This window comes from Camelina sativa, chromosome 1 (genome assembly GCF_000633955.1).
Source record: "Camelina sativa cultivar DH55 chromosome 1, Cs, whole genome shotgun sequence".
Taxonomy (NCBI): domain Eukaryota; kingdom Viridiplantae; phylum Streptophyta; class Magnoliopsida; order Brassicales; family Brassicaceae; genus Camelina; species Camelina sativa.
The window spans coordinates 3,133,335-3,157,334 of record NC_025685.1 but is presented as its reverse complement, the minus strand read 5'-3'; the positions used below and the strand labels follow the sequence as shown (position 1 = coordinate 3,157,334).

The 24,000-nt window shown below is 37.6% G+C and overlaps 6 protein-coding genes and 1 long non-coding RNA gene across 9 annotated transcripts in view; 6 read left to right on the top strand and 1 right to left on the bottom strand.

Moving 5' to 3' along the window:
• Positions 1-8,743, top strand: part of LOC104742627 (clathrin heavy chain 2) — a 9,687-nt gene extending 944 nt beyond the window's left edge. The window contains exons 2-30 of one of the 3 annotated variants that reach the window (XM_010463822.1): positions 26-230; positions 546-634; positions 749-827; positions 906-1,033; positions 1,135-1,233; positions 1,316-1,424; positions 1,532-1,611; positions 1,693-1,920; positions 2,007-2,072; positions 2,191-2,307; positions 2,412-2,609; positions 2,686-2,802; positions 2,899-2,958; positions 3,124-3,210; positions 3,314-3,397; positions 3,476-3,610; positions 3,701-3,763; positions 3,843-3,947; positions 4,025-4,137; positions 4,231-4,483; positions 4,566-4,702; positions 4,782-5,060; positions 5,146-6,148; positions 6,283-6,768; positions 6,851-7,021; positions 7,126-7,311; positions 7,428-7,550; positions 8,023-8,133; positions 8,226-8,743. In XM_010463822.1, the coding sequence (XP_010462124.1) occupies positions 26-230; positions 546-634; positions 749-827; positions 906-1,033; positions 1,135-1,233; positions 1,316-1,424; positions 1,532-1,611; positions 1,693-1,920; positions 2,007-2,072; positions 2,191-2,307; positions 2,412-2,609; positions 2,686-2,802; positions 2,899-2,958; positions 3,124-3,210; positions 3,314-3,397; positions 3,476-3,610; positions 3,701-3,763; positions 3,843-3,947; positions 4,025-4,137; positions 4,231-4,483; positions 4,566-4,702; positions 4,782-5,060; positions 5,146-6,148; positions 6,283-6,768; positions 6,851-7,021; positions 7,126-7,311; positions 7,428-7,550; positions 8,023-8,133; positions 8,226-8,381 (5,067 nt within the window). In that variant the 3' untranslated portion in view covers positions 8,382-8,743. Of the gene's footprint in view, positions 1-25; positions 231-545; positions 635-748; positions 828-905; positions 1,034-1,134; positions 1,234-1,315; positions 1,425-1,531; positions 1,612-1,692; positions 1,921-2,006; positions 2,073-2,190; positions 2,308-2,411; positions 2,610-2,685; positions 2,803-2,898; positions 2,959-3,123; positions 3,211-3,313; positions 3,611-3,700; positions 3,764-3,842; positions 3,948-4,024; positions 4,138-4,230; positions 4,484-4,565; positions 4,703-4,781; positions 5,061-5,145; positions 6,149-6,282; positions 6,769-6,850; positions 7,022-7,125; positions 7,312-7,427; positions 7,551-7,662; positions 7,769-8,022; positions 8,134-8,220 lie in introns of all 3 variants that reach the window. The other 2 variants (XM_010463751.1, XM_010463678.1) reach the window with 2 other exon arrangements.
• LOC104742564 lies at positions 9,255-9,818 on the bottom strand. Its single transcript, XR_760555.1, has 2 exons — positions 9,592-9,818; positions 9,255-9,488 (listed from the first exon to the last, which is right to left on the bottom strand). It is a non-coding gene; the product is annotated as an uncharacterized LOC104742564 (long non-coding RNA).
• LOC104742470 (phosphoinositide phospholipase C 2) lies at positions 10,037-13,389 on the top strand. The gene is made up of 9 exons (XM_010463510.2): positions 10,037-10,434; positions 10,974-11,170; positions 11,266-11,401; positions 11,499-11,735; positions 11,817-12,052; positions 12,145-12,262; positions 12,362-12,514; positions 12,593-12,679; positions 12,783-13,389. The coding sequence occupies exons 1-9, from the start codon at positions 10,138-10,140 to the stop codon at positions 13,074-13,076; spliced, it is 1,755 nt and encodes a 584-aa protein (XP_010461812.1). The 5' UTR covers positions 10,037-10,137; the 3' UTR covers positions 13,077-13,389.
• LOC104742373 (E3 ubiquitin-protein ligase makorin-like) lies at positions 13,607-15,824 on the top strand. The gene is made up of 8 exons (XM_010463407.2): positions 13,607-13,813; positions 13,965-14,052; positions 14,170-14,852; positions 14,951-15,020; positions 15,099-15,172; positions 15,264-15,325; positions 15,449-15,526; positions 15,607-15,824. Exons 1-6 carry the CDS (start codon positions 13,800-13,802, stop codon positions 15,298-15,300), a joined length of 966 nt encoding a protein of 321 aa, XP_010461709.1. The 5' UTR covers positions 13,607-13,799; the 3' UTR covers positions 15,301-15,325; positions 15,449-15,526; positions 15,607-15,824.
• On the top strand, positions 17,757-19,686 carry LOC104742285 (myb-related protein 330-like). Its single transcript, XM_010463311.1, has 2 exons — positions 17,757-18,304; positions 18,401-19,686. The coding sequence occupies exons 1-2, from the start codon at positions 17,988-17,990 to the stop codon at positions 19,110-19,112; spliced, it is 1,029 nt and encodes a 342-aa protein (XP_010461613.1). The 5' UTR covers positions 17,757-17,987; the 3' UTR covers positions 19,113-19,686.
• LOC104742201 lies at positions 20,886-22,253 on the top strand. The gene is made up of 3 exons (XM_010463205.2): positions 20,886-21,343; positions 21,472-21,657; positions 21,762-22,253. The coding sequence occupies exons 1-3, from the start codon at positions 20,915-20,917 to the stop codon at positions 22,047-22,049; spliced, it is 903 nt and encodes a 300-aa protein (XP_010461507.1). The 5' UTR covers positions 20,886-20,914; the 3' UTR covers positions 22,050-22,253.
• LOC104703845 overlaps positions 22,826-24,000 on the top strand; it is a 2,490-nt gene continuing 1,315 nt past the window's right edge. Inside the window, exon 1 of the mRNA XM_010419934.1 lies at positions 22,826-23,845. Coding sequence (XP_010418236.1) covers positions 22,826-23,845 — 1,020 coding nt within the window. The remainder of the gene's footprint in view (positions 23,846-24,000) is intronic.

The following is a 24,000-nucleotide window of genomic DNA, read 5'->3' as shown; positions in this document are numbered from 1 at the left end:
TTTTTTTTTTTTTTTTGATTTGCAGCTTCCGAGCGTCGGGATCAATCAGCAATTCATCACGTTTACCAATGTTACTATGGAGTCCGACAAGTATATCTGTGTACGAGAGACGGCACCACAAAACAGTGTTGTAATCATAGATATGAATATGCCGATGCAGCCTTTAAGAAGGCCTATTACTGCAGATTCTGCTCTTATGAATCCAAACTCGAGGATCCTTGCCTTAAAAGGTATTTTAATTGTTTCCTTCTATTGAAAAAATCGCTGTTCCGTGATTATAGTCATGACACCCATTCGAGTTTGCCTTTCAAGTGTTACTTAGAGCCAACATTGCTTCTTCGTCTTGTTAGCGACATATGTTATCTATTTCGGTTATCTGTTAATTTTCCTTGCTCTCAACTTTGTATTCATGCCTTCATATTGGATCGTATCTTAAAACCACATGATTAGAATAGAAATCTTGTTTGTTGGATGTTTCCGTATATTGGATATTACTTTTTTCTTCCTTACTTTGTCGTTCACTTTTCTGTTTAATTTTTCTACAGCTCAAGTTCCAGGAACTACTCAGGATCATCTACAGATATTTAACATCGAAGCAAAAGCAAAGTTGAAATCGCATCAGATGCCTGAGCAGGTGAGTGTTGATGCAAAGATATTGTAACCCACTATCTTTGCTGTTGCACTTCATGTACTCTCATTTTCCCGTCAATTTTTTCTTTTTGAATATTTATCTTTCATGTTTTTACAGGTTGTCTTTTGGAAATGGATTACACCAAAGATGTTGGGGCTGGTCACACAGACTTCCGTTTATCATTGGTCAATTGAAGGTTGTCTATCTTTCAGCATACTGTTAAAATTTTCATATCATGTGTTTCTGTTACTAATTTTGTTTCGATGTTTTCTAGGTGATACTGAGCCAGTTAAGATGTTTGATAGAACGGCAAATTTGGCCAACAATCAAATTATAAACTATAAGTGCTCTCCTAATGAGAAGTGGTTGGTTTTAATTGGAATTGCTCCTGGCTCTCCTGAGGTAGGTTTACTGTGCCATATATTAGGTTAAATAAGGACATCAAAATTACAGTCATGTTGCAAATTCCTGACTGATCTTGTCTTTATTATCATATTCTGTAGAGACAACAATTAGTAAAAGGAAATATGCAGCTTTTCTCCGTGGATCAACAGCGGAGCCAGGCCCTTGAGGCACATGCTGCGTCATTTGCGCAGTTTAAGGTAACTACTTGTTTTTTTTGGCGAGTTCGTTCTGTTGTCTAATCTTGAACTGTAGTTTGACTTGCAACATTATTAATATTAGGTCCCTGGGAATGAGAATCCTTCTATTCTTATATCCTTTGCAAGCAAGAGTTTTAATGCTGGGCAGATAACATCAAAGTTGCATGTCATTGAACTTGGTGCCCAACCCGGTTAGCTTCCTCTACACAAAACTATATTTTCCCAGTTATTTAGTGTATTTTGTAACATTTTTATTTGGCGTTCATCTGATCTTTAAAGGTTGGCGTTTATTTTCCAGGAAAACCATCATTTACAAAAAAGCAAGCTGATCTCTTTTTTCCCCCTGATTTTGCTGATGATTTTCCTGTTGCCATGCAGGTTTGTTGTTGCTTGATATCAGTTATATTTGTAAGTTGTTAGTGAAAATTTCTTGGCACTAATTTCTCCTTTTCCTGACAGGTCTCTCACAAATTTAACTTGATATATGTTATCACCAAGCTTGGCCTGTTGTTTGTATACGATCTAGAGACTGCTTCTGCTATCTACAGAAATCGGATTAGTCCCGACCCAATTTTCTTGACTTCTGAAGCTTCCTCAGTTGGGGGTTTCTATGCCATTAATAGGCGAGGACAAGTTCTTTTGGCTACAGTAAACGAGGCTACCATTATACCTTTTATTAGTGGTCAAGTATGTTAATCTTTTATGCTGTTTTCCCATTACAAGCTACCCATATCATCATGCCATGCTAAGAAATCTATAATTTTGTATCGCAGTTGAACAATTTGGAACTTGCTGTCAATCTTGCTAAACGAGGGAACCTCCCAGGTGCAGAAAATCTGGTATGCGTATTTTTATATGGATCTGTTGTCTTGGTGATTACTTGAAAAATAGCAGGCTGAAGAAAAAGAATGTCATTTGGTAATGTGAAATTTCTCATATTCAGTTTGGATGTTGTAGGTTGTCCAGCGGTTCCAAGAGTTGTTCGCTCAAACAAAGTACAAGGAGGCTGCTGAGCTTGCTGCTGAATCTCCTCAAGGAATTCTAAGGACACCTGATACAGTGGCCAAATTTCAGGTATCAGTTCCATATCTACGCACCTATGTGTGAACATTTATATTTATTATTAAATGTAGGTAATATTAACTCGAAATGACAACGTCGCACTAATAATTTTGCAGAGTGTTCCTGTACAAGCTGGACAAACTCCTCCACTGTTACAATATTTTGGGACTCTTTTGACTAGAGGGAAGCTCAATTCATATGAGTCGCTGGAACTATCTCGGCTTGTTGTGAACCAAAACAAAAAGAACCTCCTGGAAAACTGGTTGGCAGAGGATAAGCTAGAATGCAGTGAAGAACTTGGAGACCTTGTCAAGGTAATATTGAAATGGAGAATCTTTCCTTTAAATTGTGTTATATATCTCCTATTGTAACGATACCTTCTTATTCCAGACTGTGGATAATGATCTTGCTCTGAAAATATACATCAAAGCTCGGGCGACTCCAAAAGTTGTAGCAGCTTTTGCAGAAAGACGGGAGTTTGACAAAATACTGATTTACTCAAAGCAGGTAAGCAACAAGATCTGTAGTTTAGCCTCTTCTGCTATGGTTAGCCTGAAGTTTATTGTGCTCATGAAGTACCATTGTTTCATGTTGTGACTTCAGGTTGGGTACACACCTGATTACCTGTTTCTTCTGCAAACCATACTCCGTACAGATCCTCAGGTTAGTGTGGTGCACTCTTGATACTTTCAACATATTAAACTATGAAAGGTCGTAGTTTACTGGATATTTGTTGGGTAACATTAAATAATTTTGACCTGACGTTATATAGAATGAAAAAAGATTTGCATGTATTAGTATTAATAGTCTTTTAATTGGTATTTGCAGGGAGCGGTAAATTTTGCATTAATGATGTCTCAAATGGAAGGAGGTTGTCCAGTTGACTACAACACCATCACTGATCTTTTTCTTCAGGTAGGTGAACAAGTATTGTATGCACTAATATTACTTGTTATGCTCCTGTATACAGAACTGTATACAGTAGATGCAACGTGTGCTAATATATCTGTTTTTTCAGAGAAATCTGATCCGAGAAGCAACTGCTTTCCTTCTGGATGTGCTGAAGCCAAATTTACCTGAGCATGCGTTTCTGCAAACTAAGGTTGAAAATTGTTGCCATTTTGTATCTTTCCGTCTTTTCTTGATTCACCTTCTTTCCTTAAATCATTTGTCAACACAGGTTCTGGAGATCAATTTGGTAACCTTTCCTAATGTGGCTGATGCGATATTAGCAAATGGAATGTTCAGCCACTATGACCGGCCTCGTGTTGCCCAACTTTGTGAAAAGGCTGGGCTTTATATCCAATCCTTGAAGGTTGGTGCTCGTTTTTCACCTTTTTTTCAAGGCCAAAATAGATGTATTATCTTTTCATATTTTAACTTCTTTTCCTTTTGATTTGTGCAGCATTACTCAGAGTTACCTGATATAAAACGTGTAATTGTGAACACACATGCTATCGAGCCACAGGTAGTGCCTCTGAAATATATTTTGGTTGCTAAACTCCTAGATGGTCAAGTTGTTGCATAATACTCTGCTTAATATGCAGGCTCTTGTTGAGTTTTTTGGCACTCTTTCTAGCGATTGGGCTATGGAGTGCATGAAGGATCTGTTGCTGGTCAACCTGAGAGGCAATCTGCAGATAATCGTTCAGGCAAGTGGTGTGTGATTCTGTATGATATGATGAATCTTATTTTTTATTCTGACACTAACGAGTCCATGCAATTGCAGGCTTGCAAGGAGTACTGTGAGCAACTAGGTGTTGATGCATGTATTAAGCTCTTTGAGCAGTTCAAGTCATACGAAGGGCTATACTTTTTCCTAGGTTCATATTTGAGTATGAGGTGATTTATATAAAATCTGGTCTCGTTCCTGTAAACAAGCATGATTCTTGTATTTATATGCTCATGTTGACAATATTTTCTCTCTGTGTTTAGTGAGGATCCGGAGATTCACTTCAAGTACATTGAAGCTGCTGCTAAGACTGGTCAAATAAAGGAGGTTGAGCGTGTAACTAGAGAATCTAACTTCTATGATGCTGAAAAGACGAAAAACTTTTTGATGGAAGCTAAGCTGCCTGATGCACGACCTTTGATAAATGTCTGCGACCGTTTCGGCTTTGTGCCTGATCTTACTCATTACCTCTACACAAACAACATGCTTCGTTACATTGAAGGTTACGTACAAAAGGTATAACGTTTCTTGGCACTATTTTTATGCGTTGGAGCTCAGTTTTTAAATAAAATATTTATATGTCTGATTCCGTGTAAAGGTGAACCCTGCGAATGCTCCCTTAGTTGTGGGACAGTTGCTTGATGATGAATGCCCTGAAGATTTTATAAAAGGCCTTATTCTTTCTGTTCGCTCGTTGCTTCCTGTTGAACCACTTGTGGAGGAATGCGAGAAGAGGTGAATCCTTTTGGTCATTCTGGTGTCCGTTCATACATCTGTTTGTTTAGGAAACTCTAATATGTTTCTGCTTTTTCAGAAATCGACTTCGTCTCCTCACTCAGTTCTTGGAGCATCTAGTTAGTGAGGGAAGCCAAGACGTGCATGTCCATAATGCCTTGGGTAAAATTATCATAGACAGTAACAACAACCCTGAGCATTTCCTGACCACCAACCCTTACTACGACTCTAAGGTTGTGGGTAAATATTGTGAGAAACGTGATCCTACCTTGGCGGTTGTGGCATACAGAAGAGGACAATGTGATGAGGAACTCATCAATGTCACTAACAAAAACTCTTTGTTCAAGTTACAAGCCAGGTATTTTATCATTATTTATGAAAATTCTTACTTTTCAAATACTGGTGTCTCTGTAGATTATTAATACTCGAGTTTCCAATTGTAGGTATGTAGTGGAGAGGATGGATGGTGATCTCTGGGATAAGGTTCTCGAAGAAAACAATGAGTATAGACGACAACTTATTGACCAAGTTGTTTCTACTGCTTTACCTGAAAGCAAGAGCCCGGAGCAAGTTTCTGCAGCTGTTAAAGCATTCATGACTGCTGATTTGCCACACGAGCTTATTGAGCTTCTTGAAAAGATCGTTCTTCAAAATTCTGCCTTCAGTGGGAATTTTAATCTGCAAAATCTGCTTATATTGACTGCTATTAAGGCAGATCCATCTAGAGTTATGGATTACATTAATAGGCTGGACAACTTTGATGGACCTGCTGTTGGAGAAGTCGCAGTTGAAGCCCAATTGTATGAGGAAGCATTTGCTATCTTCAAGAAGTTTAACTTAAATGTTCAGGCTGTCAATGTATTGCTGGATAACGTCAAAAGCATTGAGCGTGCAGTTGAGTTTGCTTTCCGGGTCGAAGAAGATTCTGTTTGGAGCCAAGTAGCTAAGGCGCAACTCAGGGAAGGACTCGTCAGTGATGCAATTGAGTCCTTTATCCGCGCTGATGATGCCACTCATTTCTTGGAGGTCATTCGTGTCTCTGAAGATACTGATGTCTATGATGACTTGGTCAAATACCTTCTGATGGTTAGACAGAAGGTGAAGGAACCCAAGGTTGACAGTGAGCTCATCTATGCATATGCAAAGATCGATAGGTTAGGTGAGATTGAAGAATTCATTCTGATGCCAAACGTTGCTAATCTACAAAATGTTGGTGATCGCCTGTATGATGAAGCTCTCTATGAGGCTGCAAAAATAATCTATGCGTTCATATCAAACTGGGGTAAGTTAGCTGTCACACTTGTGAAGTTGCAACAGTTCCAAGGTGCTGTTGACGCTGCAAGGAAAGCAAACAGTGCAAAGACATGGAAGGAAGTCTGCTTTGCTTGCGTTGATGCAGAGGAGTTCCGGTTGGCCCAAATCTGTGGTCTTAACATTATCATTCAGGTGAATAAATACCTGACTTTAGTTAATACAAAAGTTCCATGTTATGAGTTTTAGATTTCAATCGTGTATGATACCAAGTTCCATGATATACCCCAATGAATCTCATTTATAACTCGGTCTTTTGGTTTATTAAGGTGGATGACTTGGAAGAAGTCAGCGAGTACTACCAGAACAGAGGGTGCTTCAATGAATTAATCTCGCTTATGGAGAGTGGACTTGGGCTGGAACGTGCCCACATGGGTATCTTTACCGAGTTGGGTGTACTCTATGCTAGATATCGCTATGAGAAACTTATGGAACACATCAAGTTATTTTCAACTCGCCTCAATATTCCCAAGCTTATACGGGCCTGTGATGAGCAACAGCACTGGCAGGAACTTACATATCTGTACATTCAATATGATGAGTTTGATAATGCTGCGACCACTGTCATGAACCATTCTCCTGAAGCTTGGGAGCACATGCAGTTTAAAGACATTGTTGCCAAGGTAGCAAATGTTGAATTGTACTACAAGGCTGTGCACTTCTACTTGCAAGAGCATCCTGATATAATCAACGATCTTCTCAACGTGCTTGCGTTGCGGCTAGACCACACTCGTGTTGTTGATATAATGCGGAAGGTTAGAAGCTGACCGATAACTTTTGTTTTTTTCTCCAAAAACAATTAAGCATTACTTAACAGTCAGTTTCTTCTTATCTCAGGCTGGTCACTTAAAACTTATCAAGCCATACATGATTGCAGTTCAGAGCAACAATGTCTCTGCTGTTAATGAGGCTCTGAATGAGATATACGTGGAAGAAGAAGACTATGATAGGTTGCGGGAGTCTATTGATTTACATGACAGCTTTGACCAGATTGGCCTTGCTCAGAAGGTAGAGTTTAAAACCTGCTACACCTTTAATATCTTCTCTCTTTATAAATATAATTAGCGATGGCCTGAGCGATAATATAATCTTCCTGTGAATGATGCGAACAGATCGAGAAGCACGAGCTTGTTGAAATGAGACGTGTGGCTGCATATATCTACAAAAAAGCGGGTAGATGGAAGCAATCAATTGCTTTATCAAAGAAAGACAACATGTACAAAGACTGTATGGAAACTGCTTCACAATCCGGCGAACATGAACTTGCAGAACAACTACTGGTGTATTTCATTGAACAGGTATGATGATGGTTAAGCATTTAGAGATGCTACCGCTAGCCATTTATTTTGCCAAGTAGAACGGAAAGATAATCGGTAAATAATATCCTTTTTTTATGATGTGCTTGATTATACAGGGCAAAAAGGAATGCTTTGCCACATGTCTCTTTGTATGTTATGACTTAATCCGACCAGATGTGGCTCTAGAACTTGCCTGGATCAACAATATGATGGACTTTGCCTTCCCGTATCTCCTCCAGGTGATCTATCTTACCCTCAAATACACTCTTTTAGTTCTCTATTGGATGAGATGGAACCATTATTTGAACGCTATGATGAATTCTTTTAATCGTGTCCTTTTTTTCTTTGTAGTTTATCCGAGAATACTCTGGCAAAGTGGATGAGCTAATAAAGGACAAGATAGAGGCACAAAAAGAAGTTAAGGCCAAAGAGCAGGAAGAGAAGGAGGTCATGTCCCANTATGCTTGATTATACAGGGCAAAAAGGAATGCTTTGCCACATGTCTCTTTGTATGTTATGACTTAATCCGACCAGATGTGGCTCTAGAACTTGCCTGGATCAACAATATGATGGACTTTGTCTTCCCGTATCTCCTCCAGGTGATCTATGCTGACCCTCAAATACACTCTTTTGATTCTCTATTCGATGAGATGGAACCATTATTTGAACACTGTGATGAATTTTTTTGATCCGGTCCTTTTTTCTTTGTAGTTTATCCGAGAATACTCTGGCAAAGTGGATGAGCTAATAAAGGACAAGATAGAGGCACAAAAAGAAGTGAAGGCCAAAGAGCAGGAAGAGAAGGAGGTCATGTCCCAACAGGTAATAACCACACAGCTACACTCGGTATCACTCAGAATCGTTCTCTCTGAAGATTACAGTTTAAAAGAGTTTTGGTTTTTTTTGTTAAACAGAACATGTACGCCCAGCTATTGCCACTTGCTTTACCTGCACCACCGATGCCAGGAATGGGAGGTGGTGGTGGGTATGGTCCGCCACCAACAATGGGTGGTATGCCAGGAATGCCGCCCATGCCAGCATATGGAATGCCACCGATGGGAGGTTACTAAGAACTTATGTTTTAATATCCGCATTTGGAGAGAGTTATCAGAAACGCATAGTCGGCCCAATTTTCTAGGGAGGTGTTCGTCTTAGACAATATCTGACCAGAATTTTGTCTGGGAATAATGTGGATAATAACCCAATTTCGTTGTAATATTCTGTGGTGGTTAGATGAGTCATTTTTTTTTGTGTTGTTGAAAGCCATTGGCATTTATCTTGGGAGGAGAGTGGCTCGTATGAGTTTGTAGTTGTACGTTCTTTCTCCATTTCTTTCCATTTGATTTTCGATTCCTTGAACCGATTGAGAGTTGCACCTTTGTTGTTTGTAGTTAATATGAGATAATTGAATGGACTTGTTAGTACATTTTCATTGTGACAATGCGTCTATGCACACACGATCGCAATTTTTGTGCCAAAAGAAATAAAATAGAAATAAAAATAATAAATAAGAGTTTCTGTCATCTTTTTTGGTTGCGCAAGTATAACAACTTTTGCCCTATTCACAATCATGTTGATATTTTACTTTGATTGAATCTCATTTTCCTCGACAGATAATGATATACAGAGGCAATCCATATTTTACTTTGTCAATAGAAACCTTAACGACATGAAACTAAGAAATGCAATGCCTAAGTAAAACATATTCCCACACGTACTAGACGTTTTGGAAAACAGGATTCGATAAACCCCACGTTCACCTACGTCGTTTAGAGACTGTACTATAAAGAATTCTTGGATAACATACTGCAATTAAGCTTCCCTATTATGTATCTATAACGACTTCACGTATCGTTTCTAATATCAAATGTTCGACATTCACCACGATAAATCTCATCCTAAGCAGACAGTTAACCTAAGCAGATTGAAGAAAATAACGGAGATTCAGGAACTCATGTGGATCATTCCATGTAATGAAACATAATTCTAATACAAAAACATAGATTCGATTTGGTCCAACAAAACATTCAAATAGCAAAACCAACAAAACTCCCACAAGAAGAGTTGGTTCACAAAAAGAAGAAAAGACACGAAACAAACACCCGAATCTACTACTTAGATCGCTGTCTCATCTTTCGTCTCTTCCTCTTTAATCTCCTCATACGCTTCTTCTTCCACTGTAACAACCAAACACACAAAAGACCATTAAAGATCCTACACACTACTTCGATTTCTCAGCACTAAATCAAAATCCATAAAAATCAGAACCCCATAACTAACCTTGGCTCTCATGCTGGATTCCCGGAAGCTGTACCCTTCTTCGTTCCTCGGACTAGTAGTGTTTAGGTTTTTTACAAGAAAGGAGGAGCGGCGGAGGAGATGATAGGAAAGATTTTGTAGGTTACGCTCTTATTGCTCCTTTAAACAACAACAAAAACCCTAAAAACCAAATTCGACTAATGGGCTATCTTATATCAAAAAGGCCCAACAAAAAAAACCCAAACGGATAGAATTTGCCAGAGGGGATATTCGTAATGACAGCGACTAGAGAGAGAGAGAGATTGAAGAAGATCACTTCCGACAAGGTTCAACAAGATCGATTTATTAGTTTTACATTTACATGGAGGAGATTCACTAGAAAAATCTAATCTTGTTTTGGCAGAAGCGACACGCAAAAAATAAAACGATTCTGGTTTCGTTTTTTTTTTTTTTTGGGTCTGATTTCAAAAATTCTTTTTCTCACACACAAACAAACCCTACTTCCCTTCCTTCCTTCCTTCCCCAATCATTAACCCAAAGATCCGTCTCTCTTGTTAAACAAACCTCATGTCGAAGCAAACGTACAGAGTGTGTTTCTGCTTTCGCCGGAGGTTTCGTTACACTGCATCTGAGGCACCCCGTGAGATCAAGACCATTTTCGAAAAGTACTCTGAGAATGGGGTTATGACCGTTGATCACCTCCACAGGTTTCTGATTGATGTTCAGAAGCAAGACAAAGCTACCAGGGAAGATGCACAGTCAATCATCAATTCTGCATCTCTCCTTCATCGTAATGGTCTTCACCTTGATGCTTTCTTCAAGTACCTTTTTGGTGAAAACAACCCTCCTCTTGCTCTTCATGAGGTAGTTTTCTTTCTTTTTTTCTCATTCTCTTGTTTCGATTTTTTTAGTTCAGGATTTTTTTTTTAAGTCAACTATGATTTGATTGATATGACAGTAACTCAGATTTTGGATTGGGAATTTTCGTTCTTCTTGTTTGATAGCCGAGGATATGGTCTGAGATAGTGATATTTTGGAATACTAGTCTTGTTGGGTGTTTCGTAGAGACTGATTTCAATAGTTCGAAGCCATTAACTTCTTTTTTTTTTGCTTTATATGTGTCGGCTACAAGAGTTTAAAGCGATATAATGGTTTTTCTTTTTATGTCTACTAGTTACTGTAAAAATAAAGTTCAGAATGCAACATAATAGGAATGTGACAGTTACTCTTTTAAGAACTCTTGACTCAAGAATCCATGATACAATTATTGAACTTTTTACAATTCCGGCTATACATCATATGTTATTATTGTGTGACTTAATTAAGCTGCTAGCTTTCATTTTTTTTTTTGTTTGATTCTAGACTTATCTCTAATGAATTTGTTGTTTGACCTTTTTGTTTAGGTGCATCAAGACATGGATGCTCCTATATCGCATTATTTCATATTCACTGGTCATAATTCATATTTAACTGGCAACCAGCTTAGCAGTGACTGCAGTGAGGTGCCTATCATCGATGCATTGAAGAAAGGTGTGAGAGTGATTGAATTGGATATATGGCCTAACTCCAACAAAGATGATATTGATGTTCTTCACGGAAGGTTTGATATTCTCCTAGAACTCAATCGAATGAATTCAAGGTTAGGTGCTTTATGCTTGTCGTTTTTTTTTTGCTTACTGAACTATTTTGAAACAGGACTCTCACTGCACCTGTGGGGTTGATCAAATGTCTAAAAGCTATCAGAGCACATGCCTTTGATGTATCCGACTTTCCTGTTGTTGTAACTCTTGAAGATCATCTTACTCCAGAACTTCAGGCTAAAGTTGCTGAGGTAACCTCTTTCTGCATTTTTTTTCTGTTTTGAGATTTTTTATGTTTTTCCGCTTTGATTGATGATTACATTAATACTGAGATGTGTTGTTTGATAGATGGTTACTGAGATATTTGGGGAAATTCTGTTTACTCCTCCTGTGGGAGAATCTTTGAAGAAGTTCCCATCGCCAAACTCTTTAAAAAGACGGATCATCATCTCAACCAAACCCCCAAAAGAGTACAAGGAAGGTAAAGATGAGGAAGTGGTGCAGAAAGGTAAATCCTTGGGTGATGAAGAAGCTTGGGGGAGAGAAGTTCCGAGCTTTATTGATAGGAACAAAAGTGATGCCAAGGTGTCTATCAAGACAAATCATCTTCATTTCAGTTCTGTTGCTGTTCATATTCAAAAGATGTTAGTTTCTTTTTTGGTGCAGGATGACTTAGATGGAAATGATGATGACGAGGATGAAGACGATGATGATGATGATGAAGATAAGTCTAAGAAGAATGCACCACCTCAGTATAAACATTTGATTGCAATCCATGCTGGGAAACCAAAAGGTGGGATTACTGAGTGTTTAAAGGTAGATCCTGACAAGGTAAGACGCCTTAGTTTGAGCGAGGAACAACTTGAAAAGGCAGCTGAAAAATATGCAAAACAGATTGTGAGGTAATCCCATAAATGATAGTCATATTATGTTTTTGATTTTTCAAAGTAATAGTTGTAGTTCTTATGAATCCTGTTAATCATGGTGTGCGCAGGTTTACTCAACAAAATTTGCTGAGGATTTACCCAAAAGGAACTAGAGTTACTTCATCAAACTACAACCCATTGGTTGCCTGGAGCCACGGTGCTCAAATGGTGGCTTTCAATATGCAGGTATCAACTTCTTTTTACACAATAGTAAAACTTTTCGTTATTTTGGAGAAGCTTCACTTTACAAGACATCAACCTTAATCCCTTTTTTCATGTACACAGGGATATGGAAGATCATTGTGGCTAATGCAAGGAATGTTTAGAGCCAATGGCGGATGCGGCTACATCAAGAAACCAGATATTCTGCTGAAAGGTGGTTCGGATAATGACATCTTTGACCCAAAAGCTACTCTACCTGTAAAAACAACACTTAGGGTGAGATATCTGATTCTCTGTATGGTCTCTCCTTTGCCAATACAAAATCGGTTAAGTTAATGGTTTTATTATCCTTAGGTAACTGTATACATGGGAGAGGGCTGGTACTTTGATTTCCGCCACACACACTTCGACCAATATTCACCGCCTGACTTCTATACAAGGGTAAATTCGATTTCCTTAAACCTCACGTCAATGTTTTGAGATAGGATTGTTCCTTGTCTTTTTGATTGCAATATAATTTGAGCTTTGATACATACATTGTCAGGTTGGTATAGCTGGAGTTCCAGGGGATACAATAATGAAGAAGACGAAGACATTGGAGGATAACTGGATCCCAGCTTGGGATGAGGTATTTGAGTTCCCATTAACCGTTCCAGAGCTGGCTCTGCTGCGATTAGAAGTGCATGAGTATGACATGTCAGAGAAAGATGATTTTGGAGGACAGACATGCTTGCCTGTTTGGGAGATACAGGAAGGAATAAGAGCATTTCCTTTACATAACCGGAAAGGGGAGAAGTACAAATCTGTGAAGCTTCTCGTGAGGGTGGAGTTTGTGTGACGATTGAGATACAGCATTTAAAACTGGTCGGGTAAGTTTTAAGTACCACAGGGTTTGTGAATTTCGAATTGGAGGATTTGGTGTGTGAGTGAGTGAGAGTGTGAGTGTGTGTGGAAGAGAATCTGCTTGATTTGTTGTGTGTAATAATATTATGTACATATAAGAGGCAAGAGAGAGAGAGAGAGACGACGACGATCTTGTCTCGTGTGTTGTATTATTATGATGTATGTAGTAGTCTCGTGTTAGACTGTAACAGTAAGATACTTGTTGAATCATCAATGTTGTTCTATGTGTAAACAAACGACTGTGTTTTAAAACTTGTTTGATTTTCATTCCGAAAGAAGCGTAGCTTGAAAAGAAAGCTCTTACATACAATGTGATAGTATATCACAAGATTCACATCTCACTGATCCATATCCCATAAACGAACCAATCACACCCTCAAAAAGAGCTATTAACCCTTATTTAAAATTTCCAAAAAAGAAAGAAATGAGAAAAGGATATTTTAGTAAATGAAAGAGAGAGAGAGGTGGTGGAAGCGCGCTCTATCTCAAAAACTTTTGGGGGTTAATGTAATGATGCAACTCTCTCATTCTCCTCCTCTGTGTCCTCAACAATTGAAAACCGTACAAAACTCAAACATAAAGCTCTCTCTTCCTTCTCATTCTTCCGCCTTTTGAATCTTTATTTTTTCCTCTTTCTTTCTCTCCGCACAATCCCCAAATGTCCTCCGACAGGTAAACTTCTCGATTCATCCTAACTCTACCTCTTCAATTTTGTGTTGCTTTTGGGTTATCTTATTGGTGTAAAGGTCGATGCTTTTCGAAGCTGGTTTGGTTTCTGTGGAGGGTTCAATTTGATTTCTTTACCCTTCTTGTTTTATTTTAGGATACTGTGCAAGTTCTTTGTCCATGGCTCGTGCTTAAAAGGGGAAAATTGTGAATTTTCTCATGACTCCAAGGATCCTCCGAATAATGTAATATAATCTCTTCTCAAGATTGTTTCTTTCTTTCTTCTTTAATGCGGGTTTTGAATTTTGATTCATGAGTCTCAAAAATTTGTTGAACTTGTTTGGTTATATATGTAAAATTAGGTTTGCACATTCTACCAAAAAGGGATATGCTATTACGGGAGTAGATGTAGATATGATCATGTCAGAGCTTCTTCCAATCTTCCTAGACCGCCTCTTACCTCTGATTCTGAGTCTCTTGATCGCTCTTTATCATCCACCACTCCCTCTAGGAGGAATCTGCAACAACAACAAGGCGATGAAAAATCCTCTAACGTCTATTGTATCAATCCAAGAGATTACCCAATCTGCTCATTTGCTGCTGCTGGTGATTGCCCGCGAGGTAACCAGTGTCCTCATATGCATGGAGACCTCTGCGCTACTTGTGGCAAGAAGTGTTTGCATCCTTTTAGACCTGAAGAACGAGAAGAGCACACTAAAGAATGCGTGAAGAAGCAAAAGCACATCGAGGCTTTGAAACGTAGCCAAGATATCGAGTGTAGCGTGTGTTTGGATCGTGTCTTGTCAAAGGCCACTCCAGGGGAAAGGAAGTTTGGGCTTTTGACCGAGTGTGATCATCCGTTTTGTATACAGTGCATTCGTAATTGGCGTAGCAGTGCTCCTGTTTCAGGAATGGATGTGAACAGTACGCTGAGAGCATGTCCTATATGTCGCAAACTCTCTTACTTTGTTGTACCTAGTGTTGTCTGGTACTCTACTCCTGAAGAGAAAAAGGAAATTATCGATATATACAAGGCAAAACTGAGGTATATAGTTTACTAACTGCGAAGACTTGATTTTTGTGCTGTCTGCTAACTTGATATGCTTAGTAGATTCTTCATTGTGTTCTATTCCAATCTTGCAGATCTATCGACTGTAAGCATTTCAACTTTGGAAATGGAAGCTGTCCATTTGGAGCAAGTTGTTTCTACAAGGTATATATAAATGATGTACTTTTACCAAAGCTTCAGACGAATGATTTAGTCATATCAATTTTTGGGCTTGGTATATAGCATGCATATTCTGACGGTCACTTGGAAGAAGTTGTTTTACGGCATCTTGGTACTCAAGAAGGAGACAATATCAGGTCTTGTCCCAGTATGATCAACTTTAGACTTCATTTGATATTGCCCCTTACTTTTTCTCTGATTTTAATACTGTGTTACTATCATCATCAGGCTATCGGAGTTACTTGGTGGCCTGCAGATTTTCTAAAATACTCTTTCCGGGATAATCGAAAGTAAGTTCCATAGCTATTATCAGAGATAGATGTTCTTTCATGTGTTGATGAAAACTTGAAATCCATGAAAAGTCTGCTTATTGGTTCTCTAATATGACTAACTTTCTTTCTTGTCCAACACAGAACACAAAGTGGTGATGACAAGTTATTTTCTAATCAAACTCATGTTAATTCTGAGTTTTGACAATCCTCTTAAATAAGGTGAAGCAAATCTTTGTTGTTTCCATTTATCTTACTAAAATTGTCCTTGTAGGCTGATTCAATCTATCTTCTTATTACAGATATGAAGACATGCTCAGAGAGGATAATAGTTACATAGAGATATCAGGAGGACAGAGAAGAAACTCAATGTAATAATAATTAGATAGGTAAATTGTCTACTAGACAATTATGTAAATAAGTGTGAATATACCCAACAAATAATGTAAATAATGCTTTCAGAACAATCCATGTTAAAGATTTTTTGAGATAATAAAATTTCTGAGTTTCTTTCTTTCTATGCAGTAAAACATCTGTTGGGTGTATTTGATAAAGCAAAAAGGGTAGAAACAGAGATGATGTTTTCCCATTATTGAGATTTGATACAACCAAAAAACATAAGGGTAAAAGCAGATGAACATATAAAAAGTATCTACCATCTGAGAATGGCAAATCCAGAAAGGATGAAAGATGAAATGATCATGATGAAAGACATTCCTGGAAAACAAGAGGCTCCAGTTTGTGACTCTGAATCATACTGTGCGGAGGCGGTAAAGACAGAGGAGAGCGTCACCGTGGCGAAAACAGCCATTGCTGTGTATTGATTCTGGGAAGCCATGTTTACCTCTCAAAAACAAATTATGTCTCTTGGCTTTACCAATAATAATGTTGTTTTATAAGGGAAAGAAGGAGTTCGTACGTGGGGACGTGAAGAGCATAAGGTTAATATATGCTCATTTCAAAGAACCCACATTTTGTTGCTGGTCAACGAGTGTTATTAAGCTCAAGAACAAAACCCATCTAATATTTGTGATATAATCTATATGAAGCATAGTGGGAATGCTTGAAAGAATTTAGAAATATTCTTCTGAAGAAAAAGATAGACCAAGTTAAAGAAACTCATAAATGTATTGATGAAAAAAATACACGTACAATTAAAGAAAAGTCCAATAGTAACAATGAGCCCAATGAGAGTTTATAGGCCCAAAGGGTTTTGAAGCCGATGGTTTCCTACTTTCCTACCCTTCGTTCAAGTCGAAGAATCGAATAGTCCCTGATTTTATAGATTCGGGTTTCGCTATTGTAATTTCTAAAATTTAGTCTAGATTTTGATCTGTGATCTTCTTGTTATAAAAGGAATTCGTTTGTTAGAAAACTCATAACGTAATTTCATGGTAGACTTCGTCCAACACCGTGATTTGTAAAAAGAGATAAAAGGGTTATATTAGAGAATCGAATTTAGTTAGCCTCCCTACGTGATGTATGATGATTACATTGATTTAGTATTCATTCATTAAGGAGTATGATCCGTGCTCCCATCATTACTTGCTATTATCGGTCACTATACTTACTATTATGGATTCTTTATCAGCTGTTGAGTAATAAGCCATGTATTATTTACAAACGTTTATTGCATGCACATTGTTTTCATTTCGCAATTTTTCTGATGATGATGCTTTTATTTTTGGTAATTCGTAATTAATTGTGCTCGTTTTGGGATTGGTTTATATACTTTCTAGCTTGGAGTTTTTGATATAACATAAAAATTTATGTGTAAATGAATTAAAAAATAAAGCGGTGATTATATATATATATCTTGCACGTATTCTTAAGTTTGGATTAGATTGTGTTAGTGTTAGGCTTTTGATGCTGTGATTTTTATGACTCATCGATCTTTTAATTTCTGAATTTCTATAGTGTTCTATGTTTCTGTCAAAGGATCCAAAATCCGAATTCTTTATTTAGATTCGGTTGATTGTGTCGTAAAATGGAAGTTACTTCAAAATAAGCCTCCTTGCAAGAGTATAGTACAATATATGACTTTTTGATAGTGAAAATTGGGTTATTAGTTGTCGTTTAGAAAGAAATAATATTTTTTTAAGAAAAACGAGATTAGTTATGAAAAAAAACACTCGTAAACGAAAAACTAATGTATTTAATTTGCATACTTTGATACTTCAAACACACGTGTGTGGTGCGGGGCTGTGAGAGAGAGAGAGTAAGGGAAAGGGTAAAGAGGTTGGTCTTGTTCTTGTCTTTGACTCTAAACCAGTCTTTTTCGATACATTTTTCTTCACTCACAAGTCTATCATCATGTTTTTAACGAAGATCATTTCTTTTATTTTATTACATTTTGTAACATAGAAAAAGAAAAAAGACGACCCACCTCTTGCTTCTTCTTCACATCCCCATTTCTTCTCCTCTATGTCTCTCTCTATTATAGACTCTCTCTACTCTACCCATCAATCCCAACAAACACTACTTTTTATCTCTCTCTTTCTCTCTTTCTCTCTCTGTCTCTCTCTTTGTCATATCCATTACGCATATTCATATCATTCCAAAGCAATCCCCACAAATCATATCATCCTCTCTCCATCTTTCTTTGCTTCTTACAGTCTCCAAATTCCAAATCTCTCTATCTCTCTCTGTATAAGCTTCTTCAAAAAGGCTCCACCAGTCCAAAATGATGATGAGGAAACCGGACATCACTACGATCAGAGACAAGGGCAAGCCAAATCATGCATGTGGTGGTAATACCAACAAACCGAAGCTAAGAAAAGGACTTTGGTCGCCTGATGAAGACGAGAAACTAATAAGATACATGTTGACCAATGGACAAGGATGTTGGAGTGACATCGCTAGAAATGCTGGTCTTTTACGTTGTGGCAAAAGTTGTCGCCTTCGCTGGATCAATTACTTGAGGCCTGATCTTAAACGCGGCTCTTTTTCTCCTCAAGAAGAGGATCTCATCTTCCATTTGCATTCCATTCTTGGTAACAGGTAACTCTATATATACAATGAGTCTCATCAGATTTGAAACGATTTGGTACTAAAATGATTTTTGTGCATAATTAACTTTTTACATTTTATCATTAGGTGGTCTCAAATAGCTACTCGGCTTCCAGGTAGGACAGACAACGAGATCAAAAACTTTTGGAACTCGACATTGAAGAAGAGGCTTAAGAACAACAACAACAACAATACTTCACCAGGATCATCACCTAACAATAGTAATAGTAATTCCTTGGACCCAAGAGATCAACAACATGTGGACATGGGAGGCAACTCAACGTCAATGATGGAGGGATATCATCATGATGAAAACATGATGATTGTGGGGAACACCATGAGTATGGACTCTTCTTCCTCATTTAATTTTGCACCAATGGTTAATAGTGTGGGCTTAAACCAGATTGATGATCCCTTGATGATATCAGTGCCGGACAACCGATATCACCAAATGGTAAACACAGGGAATGTGTTCAACGTTAATGGTTTAGGAGATTATGGAAGCACAATTCTTGATCCAACTAGCAAGAGAGTATCAGTAGAAGGTGATTGGTTTCTTCCCCCGGAGAGTACCAATGGCATTGCTTGTAGTACAAGCAACAACCTAAACTTACAAGTCCTTGATCCTTGCTTCAATAGCAAAAATCTTTGTCACTCAGAAAGCTTCAAGGTAGGGAATATGTTGGAGATGGAGAATGGTTCATGGGAAATAGAAAACCCTAAAATCGGAGATTGGGATTTAGATGGTCTCATTGATAACAACTCTTCTTTTCCCTTCCTTGATTTCCAAGTCGATTGACAATATCTCTCTCTCTTCCTCATTCCTCACTCCTCATTCATTCTTATATACTTGTTTTTTCATCACTCAGTTGTCAACCTTACCATTAATATACATACATAATACATCTTCACGCGACCGGATACTGGAGCTACGTACTCTCCCCTACCCCGGAGCACGAACATGAAGTTGATCCACTCTATTCTATTAGAGTCTCATTTTTATTTTATTTTTGGCAAAAAAACTTCTTTTAAACAGAAGTGGTCTATTCTCTTCTTGTCCCTTTATTTTCCCAGCATATGTCTATTATTCACAATAATATTGTTCATGGAAACGAGAGAGATATGCATAGTTTATATCTATAGGTGGAGGAACCAATCACCATGCATGGTTCCATTAGTACATGAAATGTGAATAGAAAGGTTCATTGAGATTTTATTTGCTGAGGAAGTACTTAAAATAATGGCCCACACAGCCAGTGAGGTGATTAGTTGGTTCATTTGTATAGTTTTCTCTTTCTTTCCAAATTCTTTGTTGTACAAATCTGAGTTTGATGTGTAAAACACGGTTTCGTAATAAGAAAGCATTATCTTAATTATCATCCTCTCTCTACCTAAAACTAAAGTTAATCCGACCAAAAAAACAATCTATAAATATATTGCTTAAGAAATTGTAAGCAATGCAACTGAGTACATAGAGTCATAGAGCATATTCATCTCCGTTTACCTTCTATTAACTTCGATTGGTGTGAAATATGAATAAATCAAAAATGGAATAATTACGTTACAAAAACAAAAAAAAAATGTGAGAAAAAACACTCAAAACGTATACTTAAAGAAACAGATATAACAAAATGATGTTTTGACTAAAACCCTTAAATTTAATGTTCGCCATAATTGAAGGAAAAATCGTTTGCGAATACTGTTGAGTTCTAGTATGGATGGACCTTAAGGTCTCCGTATAGAATTGAGTTTATGGGCCAATGTGAAAGCCTGCAGAAAGAAAACTTTTAAGGCCTGATTATTCAGTTTTTTTTTTTTTGGTTCGGCTAGGTTTTGGCCTTTTGGGTTTGTTGGTTTCGTCGGGAAGAAATTTGAATGAGAAACCGATTTCTTCGGTTTGGTTTGTTGGAAATCTTTTTATTCGGTTCAGGTTTGGGTTTGTTCGGTGGTGATGGACAAAAGTTAATAAAAATTAACCTTTTAGTCGGTTCGTTCCGGTTGTAGCAGATTTGATTTCTATTTATAATAATATCAAATTTGGTCTAAAATTAAATTTCGGTTAAGAAAAGTTAATTCGGTTTGATTCCTTTTTTAATGCTACTGAACCTAGCCGTTAAGAAACATACACCATCTACAATGTCTTTTTCCCTCGTGTTGAGAGAGCACTTATGAAACGGCCACAAAAGCATCACAAAAAGAGGATTAATATTTTGCTTATGAAAGCTTTCCGAGCCTCCGAGGTTCTACAAATCGTTTCAATTATTGGACAAAAATAAATGAATTTCGAAGCCAAACTAAATATATAAAGGAAAGTAATTAGTAAGATAAAGTTAGGAAAATAAATATGGTTTGGAATAAATAAATATAGAGCTACCTAGGTTGAATGATTGGTTAAGTGGCCATTACCTATCTAAACTTAAGCGTGAAGGGAATTGGATTACAAGAACAACAAACCCACATCATGACTTGTGTAATTATAATTTTCTCCACCATGAAATTAATAATTGAACGCTAGCTATTATAATGCTTAATTTACTCCACATCAATAAATCATTTCAGAAGTCGACACCAATCATGTAATTCATCTCTCTCTCGTAATATATGAAATCATATATAATTTCTCTCATCACATCCCAAAACCAAACAAAACAAAAAGGAAAAAAAAAAATACTCAGGCAAGTTTATAGAATGGAGAAAAGAGAGGACCTCTACCCAAACTACTTCGTCCAAAGACCTTCAACGGTTATTAATGACCCCGAATCCGAATTCCAATCGTCGACTCGTTCTGACTCAGCGCCATTGGTCTTATCCGGCGTCAATGAATTCCCGAGGCACTCGGATGTCTTGAGAAATTCTGAAAACAAATTCTTGTATGAGGACGATGAGAAGATGTTGGTGCCATTGCGGAGCTCCAATTCGGGTTGGTGGATCGTTTTGCAAATAGGTTGGAGGTTTTTGTTTAGCTTAGGAGTGGCATTGCTTGTCTTCTACATTGCTACTCAGCCTCCTCATCCTAACATTTCTTTTCGAGTAATATGCATCTTCTCCTAATAAGCTACGTACTAAGCTAGTATCAAATTTTGTTAATGGATGGATTTTTGTTTATGACCTTGAGTTTTGGCTTGCATACTCTACCTAAAATGTATGTATTTTTACAGATTGAAAGGTTTAATCAGTTCATGTTAGAAGAAGGTGTGGATTCACATGGAGCGTCGACTAAGTTCCTCACTTGCAATTGCTCTATCAAGCTCATAGTAGATAACAAGTCTAATGTCTTTGGCCTTCACATTCATCCTCCATCTATCAAATTATTCTTTGGCCCACTCAACTTTGCAAAGGCGCAAGTAAGTCTTATATATATATATGAATTTAGAGATATATATATTTATTCAATGTCAACTTAAGTTACATGCATCTCTTTTTGTTTTTTGTTTTTTTGTTTTTAAAGGGACCTAAATTATATGCGCTGAGCGATGAGTCGACAACGTTTCAGCTATACATAGGAACAAAGAACCAAGCTATGTATGGGGCAGGAAGAGAGATGGATGATATGCTTCACTCGAGAGCTGGATTGCCTCTAATACTGCGGATGAGCATACTTTCCGACTTTCCAGTTGTCTGGAATATTATAAACCCTAAGTACCATAACAAGGTCGAGTGTTTATTGCTCCTTGGTTACAACGAGCTGCACATCGAGATTACGATGATAAAAGTAAAATGTAGATTGGTATCTTAATCAGAGATTATATCCAAAGCCTAAGGGCATTGGAAAGTGCAGGAAAAACATAATAATAGATCCATGATTAACTTATGTAATATTGTCAAAGTTTTTTCGGGGAGAATCGAAATTTTATAAGGTCATTATATCGGATCGGTCCATATTTTGAGTTGTATTCAAAGGGGGACGCAATTTGTATTCAGAGTTATATATTGTTATTTGACTCTTACTTACACATAACATTTTCAGGTTCTATATGGATATTTTTCTAGTAATATATGCATGGGAATTCCATACAACTAAAAACAAACTTGTATAAGAAATCTATATGGATAATTTATACATAAATTTTTTTTTAATCACTTTTTCTGTAGATTTCAAACGGCCGGACACATTTTGTGTTCATAACTCGGGAAAACGAGCTATTTCCCCCCAAGATCTATCATATCTCGCTGGATGGAGCCCGAACTTGAGACACAATCTATATAGCTATGTAAACTATGACCAATCTCTATGTCTCCCCAAATTAAAAGTTCTACACCTATATCCCCATGAAAAAAAAGTTCTATATCTATTTACACCTAGACCTGGTTATGTGACGGTTTACTATTTGCTTAACCGTCTAACGAATAGCCTAAACCAAAATTGACCAGATTAAACATGATTTTACCCGACAAAACCCTAAATCGAGAAAATCCCCAAATTTCTCTCAACAAAACCCTAAATCGAAAAAGTCCCCAAAACTTGAAGAACCCTAAAAACTGCGATTTCGAGTTCTTTCGAGTTGAGAGACGATGTCGTTAGTTGAGAGATATCCCGGCGGTGATTACGACGAAGAAGGTGAAGATCGAGACGAATTTCACATCGAACAGCTAGTTGAGGATTTTAGCGACGAACCTCCAATCCGCCACGATGTGTACCCAGAGAGTGAAGACGATGATGAAGACGGACCAGCAAGAGCTCGTACGAATATGAGGCGTGGGAATGGGGAGTTGTTCTATAAGCAGGCGTTTTTTAATGGAGTTGCATTCAAGGAGGCAGTTCTCGATTATGTTCTCAAAACCGGGAGAAATCTGAAGCAGTACATGTATGATAAAGCGAAAATAGGGTACAAATGCGTTGGTGTTAATGATGAGGATGGATCTAAATGTGAGTGGAAGGTTTATGCGTCGATTCTGTCAAATGATAGGGTATGGAAGATCAATAAATTTGTTGATAAGCATAGCTGTATCCCAAATGGAGAGTGTGAGATGTTAACAGTGCCTCATATAGCTAGGTTGTTTGTTGATAAGATTAAAGATGATCCCGAGTACTTCATGCCTAGGAAGATTGAGGAAATCGTAATGAGAGATTGGAAGATTAGTATCATTAGGCCTCAGTGTCAAGCTGCTAGGAAGAATGCTAGAAATTGGATTGAGAGGGAGTATGATGAGCAGTTCCATAGATTAAGAGATTATGCAGCTGAGATTATGGCATCAAACCCGAATTCACATGTAGAGGTCGAGTGTATTACGGACGATGAAGGGAAGGACATGTTCAACAGGTTCTATGTTTGTTTTGACAACATTAGAAGAACATGGATGGCGACTTGTAGGCCGATCATAGGAATTGATGGTTGCTTTTTGAAGAATAAGATTAAGGGTCAGCTATTGGTAGCTTTAGGCAGGGATGCAAACAATGGTATATATCCAATAGCATGGGGAGTTGTCAAGGTTGAGAACTATGACAATTGGCTATGGTTTGCTAAGTTGATGAAAGAAGACTTTGGGTTAAACGATGGTGATGGATTCATCCTTATGTCCGATAGGCAAAAGGCAAGTTAACTTGACTTATGCTTTTTTATTTTGGCTTCTCTTATTTAACTTGACTTATGCTTTTATTTTGGCTTCTCTTATTTAACTTGACTTATGCTTTTATCACAGGGATTGATCAAGGCTGTTTCTGAGGAGTTACCAAAGATAGAGCATCG